At 47.2% G+C, this 24,364-nt stretch overlaps 1 protein-coding gene across 3 annotated transcripts in view; it reads right to left on the reverse strand.

The window, feature by feature from the left end:
* dzip1l (DAZ interacting zinc finger protein 1-like) overlaps window positions 1–24,364 on the reverse strand; it is a 208,655-nt gene that overhangs the window by 68,510 nt on the left and 115,781 nt on the right. For all 3 annotated transcript variants that reach the window (XM_087993855.1, XM_087993854.1, XM_087993852.1), the window contains 3 exons: window positions 22,827–23,047; window positions 20,079–20,227; window positions 15,724–15,895 (listed from right to left, as the gene is read on the reverse strand). In XM_087993855.1, coding sequence (XP_087849981.1) covers window positions 15,724–15,895; window positions 20,079–20,227; window positions 22,827–23,047 — 542 coding nt within the window. The remainder of the gene's footprint in view (window positions 1–15,723; window positions 15,896–20,078; window positions 20,228–22,826; window positions 23,048–24,364) is intronic.

Below are 24,364 nucleotides of genomic sequence, written 5' to 3' on the forward strand. Positions count from 1 at the left end.
CTGCTGCGCTTTTCCAGCAACACATTTTCAGCTCTGATCTCCAGCAGCTGCAGTCCTCACTTTCTCCTCGTTGGTTTATAAAATCATGAGGATATTGGACAGGGTAAATAGACAAGGTCTTTTCCCTGGGTTGGGGGAGTCCAAAACTAGAGGGCACAGGTTTAGGGTGAGGGGGAAAAGATATAAAATGGACCTAAGGGGCAACTTTTTCACACAAAGGGTGGTACGTGTATGGAATGAGCTGCCAGAGGATGTGATGGAGGCTGGTACAATTACAACATTTACTTGGCATCTGGATGGGTATATGAATAGGAAGGGTTTGGAGGGATATGGGCCATATGCTGGAAAATGGGACTAGATTAATTTAGGATATCTGGTCGGCATGGACGAGTTGGACCAGTCTGTTTCCATGTTGTACTTCTCTATGACTCTATAACTTAAGCAATTCTTTCAACATTTAAACTGCCCTGTGTTGAAATGGAAAGCTCAGCTGGCCTGGAAGAGGGTCCAGATGAAACTGAGGTCAGCGAATCTTACAGCTTCGCAGTCCACCAGTCACACTTGACATGAAAGCAGCAGAGACCATCATGCAGGAGTGGGGCCTGACCAAACCTGGCAATACTTCACAAGGGAAAAATCCCAGAAATAGCTGGAAAAACTCAGCAGATCTGCCTGGATCTGGGCAGACAGAAACAGATCTAACGTTTCGAGTCCAGTGGACCCTTTCTTCCGAACAAAAAACAAAACAGCACAGGAACAGGCCCTTTGGCCCACCAAGTCTGCGCCGATACACGACGTTTTACTAAACTAAAGATATTTTGCCTCTACACAATCTGTATTCCAATATTCCCTGCCGATTCATATATCTGTCAAGATGTCTCTTAAATGTTGCTATTGTATCCACCTCCATCACCTCCTCTGGATTCCAGACACTTACCGCCCTCTGTGTAAAAACCATTCCTCTCACATCTTCTTTAAACTTACCCCTTTACCTTAAAGATAAGTGACATTTCTACCCTGTTAATAAAACCTCCAATGATCCATTCTCTTCACAGATGATGCCAGTTCTGCTGAGTTTCTCTTGCAATTTTTTTTTGTTTCAGATTTACAGCATCCACGCTGTATTTTATTTCTTCACATGGAGTTGACCATCACTGTGTAATCCATCATCTCACAAGACAGAAGGCTGATTCAATCATGTCCTTAACTCCACTTTCCTGCCTGTCACCTACAACATTGGACTCTCTTGGACTCACCTACAACATTGGACATCTGTCCAACTCAACCTTGAATGCATTCACTGGCCCAGTCACAGCCCACAGAAATAGAGAATTCCAATGCTTCATAACCTTTGGAAAAGAAATTCCTCCTGGTCTCCATCTTAAATGAGAGTCCCTTTACTTTGAAACTGCAAAACTTAGTTCTAGATTTCTCCAATGATGATTTATCCTGACCCCTCTCAGCATCTAGACTGCTGGGCCTCTTGCTGAGATATTTGTATCATCGACAGTCACAGGTGAGGTGCGGGGAGACTGGAGGTTGGCTGATGTGGTGCCACTGTTTAAGAAGGGTGGTAAGGACAAGCCAGGGAACTATAGAGCAGTGAGCCTGACGTCAATGGTGGGCAAGTTGTTGGAGGGAATCCTGGGGGACAGGATGTACATGTATTTGGAAAGGCAAGGACTGATTATGGATAGTCAACATGGCTTTGTGCATGGGAAATCATGTCTCACAAACTTGATTGAGTTTTTTGAGGAAGTAACAAAGAAGACTGATGAGGGCAGAGCAGTAGATGTGATCTATATGGACTTCAATAAGGCGTTCGACAAAGTTCCCCATGGGAGACTGATTAGCAAGGTTAGATCTCATAGAATACAGGGAGAACTAGCCATTTGGATACAGAACTGGCTCAAAGGTAGAAGACAGAGGGTGGTGGTGGAGGGTTGTTATTCAGACTGGAGGCCTGTGACCAGTGGAGTGCCACAAGGATCAGTGCTGGGCCCTCTGCTTTTTGTCATTTACATAAATGATTTGGATGCGAGCATAAGTTAGTAAGTTTGCAGATGACAACACAATTGGAGGTGTAGTGGATAGCGAAGAGGGCTACCTCAGATTACAACAAGATCTTGACCAGATGGGCCAATGGGCTGAGAAGTGGCAGATGGAGTTTAATTCAGATAAATGCAAGGTGCTGCATTTGGGAAAGCAAATCTTAGCAGGACTTATACACTTAATGGTGGGGTCCTAGGGAGTGTTGCTGAACAAAGAGACTTTGGAGTGCAGGTTCATAGCTCCTTGAAAGTGGAGTCGCAGGTAGATAGGATAGTGAAGGCGGCGTTTGGAATGCTTTCCTTTATTGGTCAGAGTATTTAGTACAGGAGTTGGGAGGTCATGTTGCGACTGTACAGGACATTGGTTAGGCCACTGTTGGAATATTGTGTGCAATTCTGGTCTCCTTCCTATTGGAAAGATGTTGTGAAACTTGAAAGAGTTCAGAAAAGATTTGCAAGGATGTTGCCAGGGTTGGAGGATTTGAGCTATAGGGAGAGGCTGAACAGGCTGGGGCTGTTTTCCCTGGAGCGTTGGAGGCTGAGGTTTACAAAATTATGAGGGGCATGGATAGGATAAATAGACAAAGTCTTTTCCCTGGGGTTGGGGAGTCCAGAGCTAGAGGGCATAGGTTTAGGGTGAGAGGGGAAAGATATAAAAGAGACCTACGGGGCAATTTTTTCACACAGAGAGTGGTACGTGTATGGAATAAGCTGCCAGAGGAAGTGGTGGAGGCTGGTACAATTGCAACATTTAAAAGGCATCTGGATGGGTATATGAGAAGGAAGGGTTGAGAGGTATATGGGCCAAGTGCTGGCAAATGGGACTAGATTAGGTTGGAATAGCTGGTCAGCATATAAGAGATGGACCGAAGAGTCTGTTTCCATGCTGTACATCTCTATGACTCTGAGACTCTATGTCAAGCACCCTCAAAATATCACAGACTTCAGTAAGATCAACTCTCATTCTCTAAATTCCAGTAGGGCCAAGATGCTCGACATTTCCTCATAAAACATCCCTGGAATCAGCTGAATGACACTCCTCTGAACTGCCTCCAATCCCAGTATATGTTTCCTTAAATAAGGAGACACAATGTTGAGGTTGTACAGGACATTGGTAAGGCCTCTTCTGGAGTACTGTGTGCAGTTCTGGTTGGCCTGTTATAGGAAGGATGTTATTAAATTGGAGAGGGCTCCGAAAAGATTTACTGGGATGTTGCCCTGAATGGAGAGTTTGACTTATAAAAATAGACTGGAAACACTACGACCTTTTTCACCGGAGCATAAGAGGTTGAAGTGACCTTATAGAGGTTTATAAAATCATGAGGGGCACAGTTAAGGTGAATGACAAGAGTCATTTCCCTAGGGTAGGGAAACTTGGGGGCATATTTTTAAGGTGAGAAGAGAAAGATTTAAAAATGACACGAGGGGCAACTTTTTTTACACAGTAAGTAGTTTGTATGTGGAATGAACTGCCCGAAGAAGTGGTGGATGGAGGTACAGTTACAATGTTGAAAAGACGTTTGGATAAGTACATGAAAAAGAAATGTTTGGAGGGACATGGGCCAAGTGCAGGCAGGTGGGACTAGTTTAGTTTGGGAACATGGTCAGCATGGACTGGTTGTATTGAAGGGTCTGTTTCCCATGCTGTATGACTCTGAAAACTCTGCGCAGTATTCTGGGCATGGTTTTATCAATATCGTACATAGCTGTAGAAATACATAACTACCTGTACACAGTGGTGCCTCGGAATCCGACTTTAATTCGTTCCAGGAGGCTGTTCGATTGCGAAAAGTTCGGATTCCGAAACTATTTTCCCCATAAGAAATAATGGAAAGCGAATTAATCCATTTCTGGCCCCAAAAATAACATTTTCAAGACACTTTTAACTGCAAATACACATGGTAAAGGTAAAATAAGATTCACTGAAGATTATTTGCTTCACTGCTCTTCTTGGGTGCCATGGTGAATGCACAAGGGTGATAATTAAAAAAAACAGCATGAAACAAAGTGAAAACACGAGGTAAACTAGTGATGGACACACGAGAGATGCTTTCATGACTACTTCCCGGGACGAACTGAACAAACAACGTGCGACCTGAACGGTACGTGGTGTTCGGATTCTGAAAATCTGTTCGGGTTTTAGGGCAAACGTTTCTCAAAATAATAGTTCGGATTCCAATTTGTTTGAACAATAGGGCGTTCGGATTCCGGGTTCAGCACTGTACTTCAATTCCCCCAGTTCCCAAATAAAGGCCAATATCCCATTTGCCTTCAACTCTTCGTTACTAGACTGGAACATCAGCCAAGATAATATTGCCTCAAATTTCTGGAGATAGACTTGAACCCACAAACTTTTAGCGTGAGTGAAAGAGTGCTACCATTGAGCCAAGTCCACACAATGAACTCCACAAAACGCTGGCCAGAAATTACAATAATAATTGAAGGGAAGACGATTATGGAAGTGTAAAATGATTTTGTGCCCTGCAATCTGCTGGGTGAAACCTGCGAGCTGCTTATTCCACCGCTTCACTGATAAGATTATTCCACCTTCACTTTGCACAAACAGCCCTCAGCTGGGTGGGTCGGCTAAATACTTGCGCAGTCTTGGGTGTGTCATAGCGTTTGGTTTGAAGAATGGCGCTACAATGTGCTTCAAGGAAAAGCAGTTGCGTTGACATTTGCTACACAATAACTGAAGTAAGGTTATTGACAGACATGTCAAAAGTTCAAATACACCAGATGCAAGAACAAGTGCCTGCACCCCTGACCTGGAGGGTTTCAGTGCGACTGAACTACACAGTGAGGAAGGTGCGAGGGTTTTCAAGCTGACCTGTGCTATTCACTCCTCTCATGCCTGTACTAGATGTTCAGTCTTGCTATCTGGGTCCCTGATCTTAATGTCTCTGCAATGGCCACTGGCTCATGTGAGGCCGCAAAAGTATATTGAGCCTGATCTTGCTCGCTCTTTGGGTTTCTGTATTTCAGGAACTGCTTGTCCAGGATGATCATGAGAATGCAGGAGCGCAACAGGAATGATAAAGCAGCGGGTAAATGGTATAAGCGTATGCCAACATGCACCCACACACAAGACAAAGGAAAAACACTGAGAGGGGGCAGGGGATGAAGGGCAGCTCCAGCAGGGGTCACAGAACTCGGTCAAAGCCTGGACAACTGTCATTTAAAGACAGATATCCATCCATTGGATGAGGGAGCTGAAGACTCTCTGTGGTTTACCACCCTTTCACTGTTAAACAACAATCCAGAACCAGGTACCCTTCCCTTCGGGATCCTCTCCCTATCTCCCCACTTGGTGTGGGGGGGAAGAAATGCTTTTTCTTCAATGAACCAATTAACAAAATTACAAACAGAACAAAAACCAGGGGCACGAACAATCAATAAATTAAAACAAAACCCAAAGTGGGAGAAAATCTGGAGGACTAAATCAAAATGGTGTTGGTGGAGGAAATGGTGCATTTCCACAGCCCCCTGCGGTGCCAACCTGTTCCAAAATGCCTCAAGAGTAACACTGGGCACCATGTGCTCCCTCTCCAAGGACACCCTGGTATGGATATAAATGTGAATCAGAGACTGGCGTCCCAGAACTATAATGCACTCCTTGGCCCACTGCCTACCTAGTGATAGCTACTTTGAAAAACACACCTTTATTTTTAAACATAAAGAAACCCGCCATTTAATAAGCAAACAACACTGCCTGCTGCAGTACGACAATAACTAAAACAAAAATCAACAAGGAGGGAAAGCAAGGGGGGTGAGGCAATTAAATCAAAATAAAGTTATAAATTCATAGATTCATGCAGCACAGAAAGAGGCCCTTCGGCCCAACTCACCCACACTGATCACCTTTCCTAAACTAAACTAGTCCCATTTGCCCACATTTCACCCATGTCTGTCTAAACCTTTCCTTTCCATGTACTTGTCCAAATGTCTTTTAAATGTTGTAACTGTACCCATCCTCTGGACGTTTGTTCTGTATATACACCACCCTCTGAGTGAAAAGTTGCCCCTCAAATCCCTTGTAAATCGTTCCCCTCTCACCTCAAACCTACGCCCTCCAGTTTTGGACTCCCCTACCCTGGGGAAAAGATCTCAGCTACTCACCTTAGCTTTGCCTCTCATGATCTTATAAACCTCTATAAGGTCACCCCTCAGCCTCCAACGCGGCAGAAAGGTCCAGCCTATCCAGCCTCTCCTAAAAAATCAAATCCTACAGTCCCAGTAACATTCTTGTCATTTTACTTTTGCATCCTTTCCAGTTTAAAGATACCCTTCCTATAGAAGGGCAACCAGAATTGTATGCAGTACTTCAAATGTCTTATCAATGTCTTGTACAGCCGTAACATGACATCGATGCTCTGAACAATGAAGGCAAGCATGCTAAACACCTTTTTCCCCACCCTGTCTATGTGTGACATGTTGGAGAGGGAGCTAATGCACTCCAGCCCTCACTTCCCTCTAAAAGCTTTATGGTGCTGGTGAAAATCCAACTCTTAAGTACAACCTAAAATGAGTATTACCTGCTCTCAGGTAACTCTAAAGCTGTCTTGGTTTAGACTTACAGAGACCTGCATATCTAGCATTGTTGACCTGTAGTAATCCAGGCCAGAGGAGCCCTCTTGGTGGGCACATCGTTCACCAACTTATTCACTATCCCGATCACCATCACACATGGCAGCATTGTGTTCATCCACCATATGTACTGCAATAACTCGTCACAGCTCCTTCAGCATCATCTCCTCGACCTGCAGCCACACCACCATCCATACACAAAACTCCCCCCTGACCCCACACCATCCTGACACTTCCTTTTCTTTCCTTGACCCCTCTGGCTCCATTTCAGGGAATAAACTGTCCAATGCCATCCACTACAAAGCCATCGACTCCCATAGCTCCTTTCACTACACTCCTCACACCCCATGTCCTGCAAGGACTCCATCCCATTCTCCCAGTTCACCTACATTGCATCTGTTCAGATGATGAGAAAGTGAGGACTGCAGATGCTGAAGATCAGAGCTGAAAATGTGTTGCTGGAAAAGCGCAGCAGGTCAGGCAGCATCCAAGGAGCAGGAGAACCGACGTTTCAGGCATGAGCCTGAAGAAGGGCTCATGCCCGAAACGTCGATTCTCCTGCTCCTTGGATGCTGCCTGACCTGCTGCGCTTTTCCAGCAACACATTTTCAGCTCTGTTCAGATGATGCCAACTTCCAAAACAATGCTGCTGAGAGGGTTGGCTTCTTCCATAACTGTGGTTTCCCACCCACTGTGGTTAACTGGGCCTTCAACCCCATCTGACCTATCACCCTTGCCCCTGCCCATCACTCACAAAAACGTGATTGGGTTCCCCTTGTCCTTACTTTGCATCCCACCAGTGTCCGCATTCAAAGGATCATTCTTCGCCATTTCAGACAACTCCAGCAGAACACCACCACCACCAAACACATCTTTCCCTCACTCCCCGGTCTGCATTCCGCAGGGACCATTCTCTCCAGGAAACCCTAGTCCATTCCAGGACCGTCAACACCACCAACAGCACCTTCCCATGTAACTGCAGATGGTGCAATAACTGCCCCTTCCCCTCCTCCCTGGTCACCATCCAAGGTCTTTCTGGGTGAAGCAGCATTTCACCTGTACCTCCTCCAGTCTTGTGTATTGTATTCACTGCACCCAATGTGGGCCTACTCTACACTGGAGGCACCCAACACAGACTGGCTGATCGCTATGTGGAGCACCTCCAGTCTGTGCACAAGCATGACCCTGACCTTCCTGTAATTGGTCATTTTAACACAGCTTCCTGTCGCATGCCCACATGTCTGTCCTTGGCATGCAGCAGTGCTCCAGTGAATCACAGCACAAAATGGAGGAAGAACATCTCACCTTCAGACTAGGCACTTTACAACCTTCTGAACTTCATATTGAGTTCAACACCTTCAAATTGTGAACTCACTCCCATTCCTTTCCTTTCTATTATTTTACTTGTTACATTCTCTGTCACCATGTCCCATCTCCCCTCATCCCAGTGGGACTGTCTGTTCTTTCCAGTCTGACAGTTAAACACCACTGTTCTGCCATTCTCATATTCCGATCACTTAATCTGAACTATCAGCATCCTTTCTCCACCATCCTTCCAGCCCCACCATACTACCCCCTCCACATTTCATTTCAGCTCTGAAGAAGAGTCATCCCAACTCGAAACGTTAGCTTGCTCTCTCTCCCTCCATGGATGCTGCCTGATCCGCTGTAATCTCCAGCATTTGTTGTTTTCAGTACAGATTCCAGCTTCTGTACTAATTCGCTCCTCCATCCTGACCCATTTGGAAATATGTCACTATTCTTTCATTTCACTGGGTCTAAATCCTGAAACTCCCTCTCTGACCACTCTAAAGGGGGATCCCAACATACCAAGGGCTACTGTGGTTCAACAGCAAATTGGAAGAACAACACCTCATCTTCTGCCTGGGGAGCCTACAGCCCGGAGGACTCAACATTGAGTGCTCCAATTTCAAATAGCCTCCCTTCCCATCCCTCTCCTTTCCACCCCTCCTAGCCACCAACCAGATTCATTCCTCCCGTCGACTAACCAGGTCGCACTCTCTACCTGTCTTCACCTAGCCCCACTTCACCACCCTGCTCCCGCCCCCACTTTATCTGCAGCTCCCCCCATACCCACACCGCCCCCCCCCCAGTTCTGAAGAATGGTTACACCCGAAATGTCGACTTCTCCACCTCCTGATGCTGCCTGGCTTGCTGTGTTCTTCCAGCCTCCTGCTTGTCAACCTTGGATTCCAGCATCTACAGGTTTTTTTTTTGTCTCTAGCTGCGGTTCAAGAAGGCAGCTCACCATCAACTCCTCCAGGGCAGTCAGAGATGGCCAATTCATGCTGACCTAGTGAGCAGCAACCCTGAGATGTGGGTGAAGGAGGCAAGGCAACAACCTTTTAACTGCTCACAGAAGTGGAGCAACCCAAACCCACCTCATTCAAAAAAAAACACCACAGGGCCTCGCTGAATCTTTAAAGCAGGCTTGCTGATTATCAACCGGAACCAGGAGGTTCCAGCCTCTGAGGAGATATTGAGATTAGATAAGAGGACTGCCTCTTTTGTTTCTGTGCCAAGCAATGCAAACATTTCAGAAAGGGTGTTAAACGGACTAGTGTGTGGTTTCTCTATGCATCACGCCCAAGCGAGTATTAATCACTCTCTGGCCAGGGTGTGTCGGAGCTCTGGACAGACTGATATAGATACCTACTTGTGTATGGCTCAAGTTTATTTGCTTGTTTGTTATTGTACAGGAAGGAAATCAGTCAGAGACCAGGGCAGCACAGGACAGAGTGAGACACAAGTTGAGCTCCGTGTATTAGTTAATTAATTAATGTATTAATACACTTAACCGGACAGAGAGGAAGCATCTCTATGGTACTATGCCCAGAGAAACAGGACGTTTCCAATCTGATATGAAGGGATGTGTAGAGCGAATGGGGAAGTGGTAGCTGTGACTTAGCAAGTGCTGAGATTTTGTTATCAATAAACATTCACACTTTGCCTCCTTTTTGCCTGAGAGAAGGTCTTTAAAAGCCTTATTCATCGGAATAGTGCACTTTCCAAATATGGGTGTCTGACTACATGATTCCTGCTGATGTGACCTTCAGTTAACCTTAAGAACTCTGTTCTCAAACGCTGAAAAATGGAACTAGAGCAGCTTGATAGCCAGCACAGGCACAATGGCCGAAGGGCCTTATCTCCGAATCTATGATGAACTGATACTTGAAATTGAGGCTTTCCCACAATGAACAGGGAAAGGTCTGCTATCACAGCTGATAAAAGGATTGGCAAGTGTGGAGCTCGGTCATATCAAACCAGGGAGGACTCAGGCCTGAGCTAAATTACACGTCCTCAGTTGGGACAGGGACTGAAGTTTGCCCAGGCTGGCAATAACCAGGTGGAGTGGAGCGGGGGTGGATGGAGAGAATATAAAAGGATAATTGGCCACGGGGGTTCCTGACCCTCCCCGGTCACACTCATTTTGAGCGAGGTGAGGACATCAATGATAACATCTTGTCCTCAAACAACAGCCAATGCTTTGAGCTTAGGGTTGCATGTGAAGCATAGGTCAGGTTAATATGGACTAAGTTCAGTATCAGGATTCCCAATGTGAAACAAGCCACACAGTCACCCAACCATATGGGTACCCTGGGCAGCAGGGAGTGAGACAATAAAGGATTCCTTCCCGTGTTTCTCACTAATAGTCCCAAAGCACCTAAAACCAAGGTGTCGATCATCTGGTAGGTCTCCTGATGTTAAGCAGTAGTGCAGGAGGGGTGAATATGTCAATAGATGAGCAGAACAGGTTGTCAGAGGGTCAACAAACTCCACACTGCCTACTGCCAGCCATCTCTGTGGACTGTTATAGAGACAGATACGGGGATAAATAGATCCATCCATAAATGACCCAGTAACCCATGGGAAACAAGACAATGGGTGGGGGGTGGGGGGGGGGGGGGTGGGGGAGTCACAGGAAAGGGATGGGAAGGAGACGGATTATGCTAATGCAGGCTGGGGCTATTTGTGAGTATGAATGAATAACATTTCTTTCAAGTTGTCTTTGTCGATTGAACAGTTCATGTAGAAGTTTAGCTCAGGAGATGGAATACACAGGACGTGGACATAATGCATGGTCAGTCGGGTCAGCAGTTGGACAGGGACACCAACAACAAGACAGAGTTCTGAGCAGGGGATGGTTAATGAGAGCATCCCAACATAAAAAGGAAGACAGTACCGGGACAGTGGAGTTTGAGGCTAAATAGTGTTTTCTCATTTAATTTCCAGGGATACATTTTAACCTGCAGATGATAGTATCATAGGGGCAAAACCAAATTAGCCTTCCACTGTTAACATGCCCAATGTCCCATAGAGTGAGCCATGGAGAATCAGCCAAACTGGAGAATTGGCCATTGTGTCCACAATGGTCACATATCTAATTAGCCTCATTCCTGATTAAGGGCTTTTGCCCAAAACGTCGATTTCCTGCTCGTCGGATGTTGCCTGACCTGCTGTGCTTTTCCAGCACCAGTCTAATCTTGACTCTGATCTCCAGCATCTGCAGCCCTCACTTTCACCACGTATCTAATTCTGTCCAGTGATCTCCCCCTCCACTGCCTCCCCCAGCCCCACACAGCTCGCTTCTATCTCCTTCCCAAAACCCACAAACAGGACTGCCTGGGCAGACCCATTGTTTCTGCCTGCTCCTGCCCCACTGAACTGATCTCTTCTGACCTCAACTCGGGTTTTCTTTTCCTCCGCGTGTCCAGCCCCTTCACACTTACCTCCACGATTCCTCTGATGCTTTACATCAGTTTCAGAATTTCCAGTTTGCGGGCTCCAGCCGCCTCCTCTTTACCATGGACCTGCAATCCCTGTACACGCCCATCAAGACGGTCTCAGGGCTCTCTGCTTCTTCCTGGAACAAATGCCTGAACCATCCCATCTCCCCCCGGCCTCCTCAGCCTGGCCAAGGCTCTGAACACCTTCGCTTTTAACTCCTCTCATTTCCTTCAGGGCAGAGGAGGTGGCCATGGGTACCCTCACGGGCCCCAGTTACGCCTGTCTCTCTGCAGGGTACATGGAACATTTCTTATCCCAGTCCTATTCTGGACGCCACCCACAACGTTTTCTGCAGTAATTCAACGGTTTCGTTAGTGCAGCTTACGGCCTCATCCAGAATTGGAAATTTCACTTCCAATTTCCACCGTGCTATCACCTTCAATTGGTTCATCTCTGACTCCTCCCTTCCCTTCACTGACATTTCTGTTTCCATTTCTGGGGATACGCTGGCCACCAATGCCCATTACAAGCCAACCGACTCTCACAGTTACCTTGATTACACATCATCAAACCCTGCTTCCTGTCAAGATCACGTTCCACTCTCCCAGTTCCTCCCTCTCCGTCGCATCTATTCTGACGATGCCAACTTTGACAAGGGAGCCTCCGAAATGTTCAGCTTCTTCATCAACCAAGGATTCCCTAGCACTGTTGTTGACAGAGCCCACAGCTGGGTCCAACCCATCTCCTGCACTTGGCCCTCACCCTCTTTCTTCCCTTCTGCAACAGCGATAGGGTCCCCCTTGTCCTCACCTACCATTCCACCAGCATCCACATCCAGAGATCATTAGCTGCCATTTCTGTCACCTCCAGTGGTATGCCACCACCAGCCACATATTCCCCTCCCCTCCTTTGTCAGCCTTCTGCAAGGACCGTTCCCTTTGGGACACCCTGGTCCACTGCTCCTTCACTCCCAACATCCCACCCCCCACAGACCCACAGTTCCTTCCCCTGCAACCTCAGAAGGTGTAGCACCTGTCCATTTGCTTCCTCCCTCCTAGGAATCCAATGACTCAAACACACCTTCCAAGTGAAGCAGCGCTTTACCAGCACTTCTCTCACTGCATTCACTGCTCAAAGTGTGGTCTCCTCTACATTGGAGAGATGAAGCATAGACTGGGTGACTGCTTCACAGAACACCTACGCTTGGCCCACAAAAATCACACTGAGCTTCCAACTGCCTGCCACACCACGTTGTTCCCCGGTCAATATCTCTGTCTCAGGCTTACTGCAGCGCTCCAATGAAGCTCAGTACAAGCTGGAAGAACAGAACCTCGTTTTCTGCTTAAGAACCCTACAGCCTTCTGACTCAATATCAACAATTTTAAGGTTTGAGACATCTTCTCCCATGTCCTTACCCCAACCCACACACACCAGGCCTTATTATCATATGGGCTGCTATTACACACAAGCCATTGGAAACCCCTAATAGTGCTCATTAGTGGCTATTCATTCTCCTTGGCTAATCGTTATCCATTCCTTTGCCTGTCCAACTGTTCTTCTCCCTCTTTGGGCTCTATCTCAACCTATTGTTTACTCCTTACCCCACCCCACCCCCCCAATTCTACATAAAAAGCAATTCTTTCCTAGCTATCATGAGTTCAGAACAAGGGTCATTGGACCCAAGACATTAACTCCCATTATTCTCCACAGACGCTGCCAGACCTGCTGAGATTTTCCATCAGTTTTTGCTTTGGTTTCTGATTTCCAGCATCCGCAATTCTGTCGGGCATTTTTAATGTAGAATTGGTGACCCGTTTGGCACCATTGCACATTGACATTAGTCAAAGGTAAGTTCTCGCCAGGCTGTGTAGAACAAATGGTTTACCTGTTTCTTATTATGACTGATAAAATAAAAATTCATAGCATGGCCGTCTCCAGGGATTGGCCAACATTGTGGAATGAACATACTGACAACACGGGTGTAGATACCAATGAGTGCAAAAACCCTGTGGACAACATTCCATATCTTCCAGGCACTGCTCTCCATGAGAAAGATGCTGCCATTTTAAGACTTGAAACGTTGATGTAGCTCCATTAGTGACTGCTTTTAGAGAAATGGTGGCCTAATAATAACATAATTGGGTGAGCAATCTAGGGGCCCAGACATGGGTTCAAATCTCACCATAGCAGTTGGTGCCATTTGAATTCAATTCATTCAGAAGTCAGAGTATAAGGCTAGTCTCAGTAATAGTGACTGTGAAAACGATCACCAGTTGTTGTAATAACCCATCGGTTCACTCAGATCTTTATTTGGTCTGGTCTACCTGTGACACCAGACCACACAGTGATGCACTGACTCTGAACGAACCTCTGAAAAGGTCGTAACAGGTCACTCAGTTCAAGGCTAATAAGGAACAGGCAACAAATGCTGGTCTTGCCAGTGACACCCACATCCCATGAAAGAATTAATTCCGAAAGGATAGACATACCACTGGCAATGAACAGCAACCGAGCAAATGCACACAACTGCTGAAAGGTACTTTCAAAGCACATGAAGCAGTAATAAAAGGTGCTGAAGAAGCAATCTGTTTATTCTGTTTCACACAATAGGGCAACAAGATACAATTTGGAATAAAGACAACAGTAAATGCAGGAATTCCCGTAGACAGCCACACTCAAAGGAAATGCTGCTGATAAAGTAGACTCTAATAGAGCAGGGATCATTCTCTCACCTGTACTCCCTTGTAGTGCACCCCCTCATGGACATCAATGAATCTACTCGATTTTTCAAAAAGCATTTGTAGATAAAATACAACCAGCAGCAAATACTCCTCTCCCCTTCAAACTCAACACAGTACAAACAGATGACAATAGACTCAGCTCATTACACAGAGAGGTTCCAATCAGTTAATTCCCTAAAACATGGTAAAGTATAGGTGATGCATGGGCTATCAAATCACTTTAAAGTGACTGTGTGAATCTTCCCTCGCATTTTGACTATAGTGTGCTTTATATAATCCCTGCAGTGCAGAAGCAGGCCATCCACACCGACCCTCCAAAGGGCATCTCACCCAGACCCTACCCAACCCTGTTCCTGTAACCCTGCATTTCCCAAAACTAACCCACCTTACCTGCACACCTTTGGACTGTGGGAGGAAACCCACACAGACATGGCGAGTCATTGGGGCAGCACAGTGGCTCAGTGGTTAGCACTACTGCCTCATAGCATCAGGGACCTCGGTTTGATTACAGCCTCAGGCGACTGTCTGTGTGGAGTTTGCACATTCTCCCAGTGTCTGCGTGGGTTTCCTCCAGTTTCCTCCCACAATCCAAAGATGTTAAATTGCACATAGTGTTCAGGGATGTGTAGGTTAGGTACGTTAGTCAGGGGGAAATATAGGGTAGGGGAATGGGTCTGAGTGGGTTACTCTTCGGAGGGTCGGTGTGGACTTGTTGGGCCGAAGGGCCTGTTTCGTCACTGTAGGGATTCTATGAATGTGCAAACTCCACGCAGACAATCACCCCAGGGTGGAATCAAACCCGGGTCCCTGGTGCTGTGAGGCACCAGTGCCAACCACTGAGCCACCACAGTGCCCTATCCTGTTGTCCAATGACTGGTAAAGTGCAAATGGCCCCCGCTGAGGAACAGGACTAGGAGATTGTCCCTGCCATGGCGGTGTTGTGCTCAGGTATTACAATGCCCTGGAATCTCAGGTCACGGAAGGGGATTTCACTGCTCCCCGTGCCTGCAGAGGGGCACAGATACACAGGCACGAACACTGGCTATACTCCAGTGTCTGAGAAGGTAGGAGATAGCCCTGACTGGTGATAAGCCCCATAGCTATAAGTCCTGCCTTTCAGGTGAAATTGGAACTGGGTGCATCTGTGGTGGCTTCCATTGTCAAACAGCCTGCCAATATACACGCTGGTTGGGTCAACTAGTCAAGGGGAGTGGGCAATGTGAAATTTGTTCCTGACTTAGAACAGTGCCTTCAGCAGACACTGGGAGGGAGACACGACAGTCAAGTTCTGTATCCTGCGAGAATAAGTGAGGAGGCTTAGCAAGGTCGGGTCAGCTGACTCCATTATTGTGAGGCATTCTTCTTCAAATACGTTCAACAGTTGTCACTTTTTTTAAACACACATATATCAAACTTATCTTTTTACACATCCTAGATTCAAGACATGACAGGACAAGGGTTGATTCACAAATATACAAACACAACATCACTTTGATGTAAAAACGGTCAAAAGTGTCAAACAAAAGCCCCCCAAACCAGTCTGTTTCTTTTGGATGAATGCTATGTTGAGCATGCAGGTAGTTCTCGCTACCAACCTGCCCCTCTGCTGGTGGATGAGCTCCAGGCGCTGGTTCCCTGAGAGATGGATGGCTCGGCACTTTGCCTCGGCGCTGCCACTGGCTTCGAGATTGCTGCTTTCGCGAGAAACTCTTCGGAGACCTCCTCGATCGACGAGATGTCCAGGTCACTCTCATCATTATCCGATAGCTGCCAACAGAAAGGCGAGATTGATTACAGGGAACGGCATGACCGAGATAGCTAGAGTAGAATAGAATCGCTATAGTGTTGAAGCAGGCCAATCGGCCCATCAAGTCCACTCCAACCCTCAGAGGAGCTGGGAGGGCTTAGAGAACTGGGGAGTATGAAATGCAGTGAAAGCCTGTATGAATATGGACAGTCTGTAAGTGAGCAGATGAATGAGTGATTTGATTTGGTTTGATTTATTATTTTTCCCTTATTCGTTCATGGGATGAGGGTGTGGCTGGGTAGGCCGGCAGTTATTACCCGGAAGGTAGTTGAGAGTCTACCACATTGCTGTGGGTCCACGTAAAGATGGCAGTTTCCTTCCCTAAAGGCCATTCGTGAACCAGATGGGTTTTTCCCGCCAATCAACAATGGATTCATAGTCATCATTCGATTCTTAATTCCAGAATTTTATTGAATTCAATTCCATCATCTGCTGTGGTGAGATTTGAACCCATGGTCTCCACAACATTACCTGGGTCTCTGGATTAACAGTCCACTGATAATACCACTAGGCCATTGCCTCCTCTTATTATCACATGCACTGAGCTACAGTGAAAAGCATTGTTTTGTGTGCTTTCCAGGCAAAACCGTACCTTACATAAGTACATCAGGGTAATAGAACAGAATGCAGAATATAATGTTACAGTTACAGAGAAGGTGCAGAGAAAGATCAACCCTAATATATGAGACAATAGACAGACAATAGACAATAGGTGCAGGAGTAGGCCATTCTGCCCTTCGAGCCTGCACCACCATTCAATATGATCATGGCTGATCATCCTTAATCAGTATCCTGTTCCTGCCTTATCTCCATAACCCTTGATTCCACAATCCTTGAGAGCTCTATCCAACTCTTTCTTAAATGAATCCAGAGACTTGGCCTCCACTGCCCTCTGGGGCAGAGCATTCCACACAACCACTCTCTGGGTGAAGAAGTTTCTCCTCATCTCTGTCCTAAATGGTCTACCCCGTATTTTTAAGCTGTGTCCTCTGGTTTGGCACTCACCCATCAGCGGAAACATGTTTCCTGCCTCCAGAGTGTCCAATCCTTTAATAATCTTATATGTCTCAATCAGATCCCCTCTCAGTCTTCTAAACTCAAGGGTATACAAGCCCAGTCGCTCCAGTCTTTCAGCATAAGGTAGTCCCGCCATTCCAAGAATTGACCTCGTGAACCTACGCTGCACTCCCTCAATAGCCAGAATGTCTTTCCTCAAATTTGGAGACCAGAACTGTACACAGTACTCCAGGTGCGGTCTCACCAGGGTCCTGTACAGCTGCATAAGAACCTCTTTGCTTCTATACTCAATCCCTCTTGTTATGAGACGTTCATTCACACTAGGAGAAAGTGAGGACTAGAGATGCTGGAGATCACAGTTAAAGTGTGGTATTGGAAAAGCACAGCCGGTCAGGCAGCATCCGAGGAACAGGAGAATCGACTTTTCGATCATAAGCTCTTCATTGATAACAGCAGGGAAGAAGCTGTTCTGGAATCTGTTGGTACTTATTTTTAAACCTATCCTCTGCCCAATGGAAGAGGGTGGAAGAAACCAGGGTGGAGAAGGGGGTCTTTGATTGCATTGGCAACTTTCCCAAGGGAGTGGGAAGTACAGACGGAGTGTGACTGTCTGCGCGTGTTTGAGTGCATGAGAAGCCCAAATGAGTGCGCGTGACAGTGAGCGAGTTCATGTCTGCACCTCTACATACTCTGGTAGCTTCCTGGCTCAAACTTTCTGTGAAGTGGTCATTTAAATCCACAGGGAAGTAATGGATGGTCATCGAGTGGGGTCTGAACAGACAGACGCTGCAGGAATTCCCCACCCCCTCACATATGGTGAGGGTCACCATATCTTAAAGAGGTGCATGGCATTGTGTGGTTAAGGATGGTATGGGAGCCACAGCCAAGTCCAAGGATACAGCAGTCACAGGGATCCCAACAGAGAAAGGGATAGGGAGACACTTCTGCATTTGACAACATGAGTCAATAAGGTCTACTCCTTCCTTGGTGCCAGGCATTGCTAGATGGGACATGAGGGGAGATTCTGGGGGCAGACCAGGAAGTGTCATAATTCACATACCACATGAGAAACTATGATATTTGAAGATAAAGACACAAAAGTTTGCAGTCAGAGCTTTAGAAGCTGGGTATTTTTGAAAAAAATTGATAATTTCTAGGTTACTTCTGCTGGAGAGCACAGGAACACAGGTCAAAACCTAGTAATGTAGAGACTGATGCACAAACATGATGCAGATGGAACAACATCCGTACTCTGGGTATTGAAACAAACAGAAAATGGGGGTGAAGCTTAGTGGATCTGTCCGCAGCAGTGGACAGGGAAAGAGAGTTAACGTTTTGAGTCTGCTGTGATGGTTCTGAAGCAGAGTTTCACCAGCAATCTCTGCGTTTGTCACGGATTTCCAGCATCCGTAGTGTTTTGCCTTTATCTTGGGCAGTGAGACCAGTTCAGGGACAGGAGGGACTTGTTCGATGTGGGGGGGGGGGCAGGTTAGTTCCTCAACAGGATCCACCAATGTCCTCAGGAGGAGGTTGATCTATGCTGTGTGAGGGGGTGGGTTCAGACAGATTGCTCAGGTATTGGAGGGAAATACGTGCTCGGGTGTGTGCAGCAGAGTTGAACAACACGGATCACAGATTTTTGGGAGGGACAAACACTACAGCAAAGTATTTCTGAAGCATGGGGAATCAGATCTAATCATTACATGAAAAGGTCCAGGGGTACGTGTGCAGAACTGCACAGAGCATGATGCATAATTTAAGTGAACTGCAATCGAATGTCACACATGGATTTACAATGTAACGGTGACAACAGAGCCCTGGGTCAAGCAAGGAGATGTTTGGAATTTAACGCTCCTGACTATGAAGTATGCAGGAATCATAAGGAAGGGAAAAAGCAACAGTGACAGGTGAAACGATGGGAAAGGAATGCTGCCACCCAGCAGCCGAAGACAGAGACCACTTGGTTACAACTTAGCAGCAGTCAAAAGTGTGGCGCTGGAAAAGCACAGCAGGTCCGGCAGCATCCGAGGAGCAGGAGAGTCGACGTTTCGTGCATAAGCCCTTCATCGGGCATTCCTGATGAAGGGCTTATGCCCAAAACGTCGACTCTCCTGCTCCTCGGATGCTGCCGGACCAGCTGTGCTTTTCCAGCGCCACACTTTTCGACTCTAATCTCCAGCATCTGCAGTCCTCACTTTCTCCTAGAATTCAGCAGCAGTCAGATTAAAGTTTGCACTGCTGGATACGCAACACCATCGATGAGTGAACAAGACAGAGGGATAAATCTGCACAGTAAATAAATCCCGAAAAGTGTACACAACAACTTGCTCGATCACATGCTTGCAGCTCGATAAGGAAGAAAGCAAGGGGCTACTTTCACCAAGTCGAAAAGGGACCTGGCCTAGGGCGACTGGAATCAAACACTGGCAGGCACAACAGTGACTGAGCTGGAGATGGTTCAGGAACAGAGTTGGCATGTTCTTTGAGGATGGTGTTGTAAGTAAACAAGCAGTTGAAAAGACAACAGCGAGTAAGGTACATGCGTAAAAATCAAGTCTCCAGGTGGCTTGTGGTGAGCTTCCCGAGTAGAATTCTCTGGGTGTTGCCAGGATTTCCTGTCCATTCCCAGCTCTCCTTGAATCCAGAAGCACATGTTAGATGCCAATCCGAGCCAGGCACTCCCCACCTTTTCAACAAGACCAAGTGGAAAAGGGTGGGACTGGGTGAGTTGTTGGTGAAGGGAGCTGGTACAGACAAGATGGGCCAAATGGTAGTAGCCATTCTACAATTGTGTGTCTGTGCGTAAATATAGACAGCGCTGCTGGCTGAGATCCTTTTTGGGAGCAGAAAAGACTCCCCTGTGATGGCTACCCTCTTTTATTTGACAATGAGCCCCTTCTGAAACATTTTCCCTGCAAATGTCGATCCCTTGTTTCCTGCTTAAAATTCTCAAAAATCTCACTTTGGAATGAGTCTGTACAGTAATCGGGTTGTATTGGCAGAGAAACTTACAAACTCCATATGGTCCCTGTCCCTTCCCCAAGCTCAGTGAGTGGAAAGCATTTGAATATCAACTAGGGGGAATTATCCCTTTCTGCCAATTAATGGCACCCAGAGGCTCGTTACCTGTAGCTTCTTGACGACGGTGCGGTTATCAGGAGGGGTACGGGCTGCAGCTTGGGCCGTGGGGATGAGTTGAACTCCGCCGGTGGGTTTCTTCACTGGGGAGCTGAGTTGTCTCTCGAGACTCTTGGCCAGACTCTGCACCATGTTTCCTAGAGGTTCGAAAGGGACGGGTATATGACAGAAACAACTCAAACAGCATCCTGGACACCGCCGTTACCAAAACATCCATCAGCAGCAGCAAACCCAACACCACCAGCGACACCACAGAACTGTCACCGTGCAGAAGCAGGTCGTTCAGCCCATCTGGCCCGCTCCTGTTCTAATACCTAACACTAATCCCCTGCCTTTTCTCCACATCCCTGCACACCATTACCAGCCAAATAATCCAACACTTCAATTGAGCCTCCATTTATTTCCAGACAGTGCAACCCACTTTGTGAGTTTTTTCTCACATCACCTTTGCCTCTTTTGCATATAATCTTTAATCAATGCCTTCTCATTCTTGTTCCTTGTACGAATGGGGACAGGTTCTCCCTATCTACTCTGCACAGCCCTGCTTATGATTTTGGAAACCTCTATCGGATCTCCTCTCAGCCTTCTTCTCTCCAAGGTGAGCAACTTCTTTGATTCACTGGATAGCTCAGTGGCTCTGTGGATTAGCACCTTGCTGCCTCACGGCACCAGGGACCCGGATTTGATTCCACCCTCTGGGAAACTCTGTGTGTGGAGTTTGCACATTCTCCCTGTCGGTTTCCTCTATTTCCATTGCCCGTATTGCTAGCTTTTTAGTTCTCACACTTTATTTGAGCTGCACTCAAACCGTCTACAGCAGGATTCAGCCTTGTGCTCTCTGGACTAGTAAGTGCATTGTCCTTCTCAGCAAGTGTTAGACTTGTCACATGCTCAATGGAAGAGCCCTGCCCACTGATAGAGCCCGCCCTCACTCACTGGACAAATTCCATAAACCGCAGCCAGCCCTCAATAAAGCCACACGCATGTGGGCCGGTTCCAGTCCTAGCATTCTACTGTGACTTAGAGTCATAGAGGTGTACAGCATGGAAACAGACCCTTCGGTCCAACTCGTCCATGCTGACCAGATATCCCAACCCAATCTAGTCCCTTTAGCCAGCATTTGGCCCATATCCTTCTAAGCCCTTCCTATTCATATACCCATCCCAATGCCTTTAAAATGTTGTAATTGTACCAGCCTCTGCCACTTCTTGCATCTCGTTCCTTCATTTTTTTATACCATCTTATGTGAGTGAATGTGGGAATCCTGATGGAAAAAGTAAGCACGGAGGCAGTGAAGAAAAATTCTATGTCGCTGATGCGTGTGGAATTCATTGATCCAGCTGCATGGTGGGATGAAGGTGAGATCTTTACTGAGGACTGATCTTTCATCTGGCAGGGGGGCGGTAATGGTAAAAGCACAGCAGGGATCGGGGCTAGGACCTGATGTAGCCCTGGGATCCCTGAGCCTGAGGATTGTGGTCCCAAGCTCACTGAAGACATGAGCGTATTCTTTGAGTGAAAGTTGTCAGCAGATTCTGAGCTTGGGCTACTTCTTAAAGCCATGTCCAAATCAACTGCAAGTGAACCAGCACTGACCCCGGAAATACATGATTCCCAATCCCTATCCGATCCAAATGACAAATTGGCCAACGTGGGTTGCTCTTTCAGAGACTCAGCTCAGTTGTGATGGGTCAAACGGCTTCCTCTATCCTGTATACAGCCTGTTGTGCATCCTGTTGCTAAGTTTGTCTCTGTGCCATTTAATCTGGTTTCCTCATGTTCTTGGGTTAAGCATCTCCAAGTTCCTACAAACATGCCATTCAGACAAGGTAAAGGGAAAGATAGCAATGAGAAAAGCAATGAGATTATTGTAATGCTCTTTAACATTTGGTCATAGCCAGTGTGGTGCTCACTGGAAACCCAGGGCTGAATGATGATGCAGATATCTCAACTAATGGGCAGTGGGGAGTCCGAGGGATTGGAGAATTGGACATGGAGCTTATTTGATTGGCACCACATTCACTCACCCCACCACCACAGTCAGAGAGCTGTACAGCACGGAAACAGACCCTTCGGTTCAACTCGTCCTTGACTAGATATCCTAACCTATCCCATTTGCCAGCATTTGGCCCATATCCCTCTAAACCTTCCTATTCATATACCCATCCACATGCCTTTTAAATGTTGCAATTGTACCAGCCTCCACCACTTCCTCTGGCAGCTCATTCCATACACGTATCACCCCCTGTGTGAAAACGTTGCCCCTTAGGTCCCTTGTATATCTTTCCTCTCTCACCCTAAACCTATGCCCTCTTGTTCTGGACTCCCCGACCCCAGGGAAAAGACTTTGTCTATTTATCCTAACCATGCATCTCAAGATTTTATAAACCTCATTAACGTCACCCCTCAGCCTCAGCCTCTCCCAGTAGCTCAGATCCTCCAACCCTGGCAACAATATTCCATAAGTGGCTGAACCAATGTCCTAATTGGCCACAACATGACTTCCCAACTACCATACTCAACACACTAACCATTTAAAGGCAAGCATACCAGACGCCTTCTTCCCTGCATTGTCTACCTGTGACTCCACATTCAAAGATCTGTGAACCTGCACCCCTAGTACTCTTTGTTGGGCAACACTCCCCAGATCCCTACCATTAAGTGAATAAGTCCTGCCCCAGTTTGCCTTACATTTATGTAAATTAACTTGATGCCAGAGCAGGGTACTGCCAGTACCTGGTGGGGTGCGGGGCACAGAAGCCCCCCCAACTGGGCTCAGCAGCTCTGTCGAGATGTCAGTGTCTGACCAGTCGTCGTCATCGTCGCTCAGGGCCGACGGTCTCGGCAACGGGTTCGACTGGACAACCCGCACCTGGGTCCCGTCCTTCACCCCCACGCTGGTGACATAGGCACTGTCCACAACCGAGTCGTCTTCGTCCGAGGAGAATGGGGGAGTACTGCCGAGTCACCGCGGGGCGCAGGGATGCGGCGAGAGAAGCAGGATGTAGAGGAAAGAAAACCAATTAGAATGATGAGCTGCTCAAGGCATTGTAGAGATCATCACAGGACATCACACTTCGGCTCTGGGCACAAAACGTCAACATAGAATATAGAAGCAGTAGCCCATTCAGTCCTTGAAGTCTGCTCCAACATTTAATATGATCATGGCTGACCATCCAACTCACTCCTGTTCCTACTTTCTCCCCACACCCTTCCATCCCTTTAACTCGAGGAAGTGTATATATAACGCTTCCTTGATTACGTACAATGCTTCAGCTTAAACTAATTGATTTATTGTTGTCACGTGTACCGCGATATAGTGATGCTTTGCATGACGTACACACTACACAAAAGTACATCAGGGTAGCAGAACACTGTAAAATAGAGTGTTACAGCCACAGGGAAGGTGCAGAGAAAGAGAAAGAGATCAGAATTAACTGCTTTCTGTGGTAGAGAATTCTACAGGCTCTCCCTCCCAACCCCGGTTCTGTACTCCCCGGTCACTGGGAACATATTTCCTGCATTTACACTGTCTAGTCTTGTCAGAATTTTAGAGGTTTGTCTTTTTTTTTGTTGTGTGTGTGTGTGCAGGTGTGAGACACAGTGAAAGACACAAGATGCACGAATCTTTATTCAGTTTCCACCACCAGGAAGATAGGAAAACACCCGAGTGGCCAGTGACAAGCAGTGCCCTTCACATCGAAGGGCAGTGCTGTGTGATCAAACAGTGAAGGGGAGGGTAGGGACTAAATCAAAATAGAGTTGGAGGGGGAAATAATGCACTCCACTCCCTGCGGCGCCCACCTCTCCCTGAACAACTCCAGGGTGTTGGTGGACACCGCGTGCTCCTTCTCCAAGGACACCCGGGCCCTAACGTAACTGCGGAAGAGGGGCAGGCAGTCAGCCCTAACGACCCCCTCCACAGCCCGCTGCCTGGACCTGTGTATGGCCAGTTTGGCCAGGCCCAGGAGCAGACCCATGAGGAGATCCTCTGACCTACACCCCCACCCCCAACCTCCCCCCCTCCATACCGGGTGCCCAAAGATCAGGAGCGTGGGACTGCAGTGCAACCAAAACCAGAGAAGGAGGTTTTTGGGCGGCACGGTGGCACAGTGGTTAGCACTGCTGCCTCGCAGCGCCAGAGACCCGGGTTCAATTCCCGACTCAGGCGACTGACTGTGTGGAGTTTGCACGTTCTCCCCGTGTCTGCGTGGGTTTCCTCCGGGTGCTCCGGTTTCCTCCCACAGTCCAAAGATGTGCAGGTTAGGTGAATT

Source organism: Chiloscyllium plagiosum, unplaced genomic scaffold (assembly GCF_037043375.1).
Source record: "Chiloscyllium plagiosum isolate Xiang-an unplaced genomic scaffold, Cpla_swu_hap1 HiC_scaffold_13, whole genome shotgun sequence".
NCBI classification, from domain to species: domain Eukaryota; kingdom Metazoa; phylum Chordata; class Chondrichthyes; order Orectolobiformes; family Hemiscylliidae; genus Chiloscyllium; species Chiloscyllium plagiosum.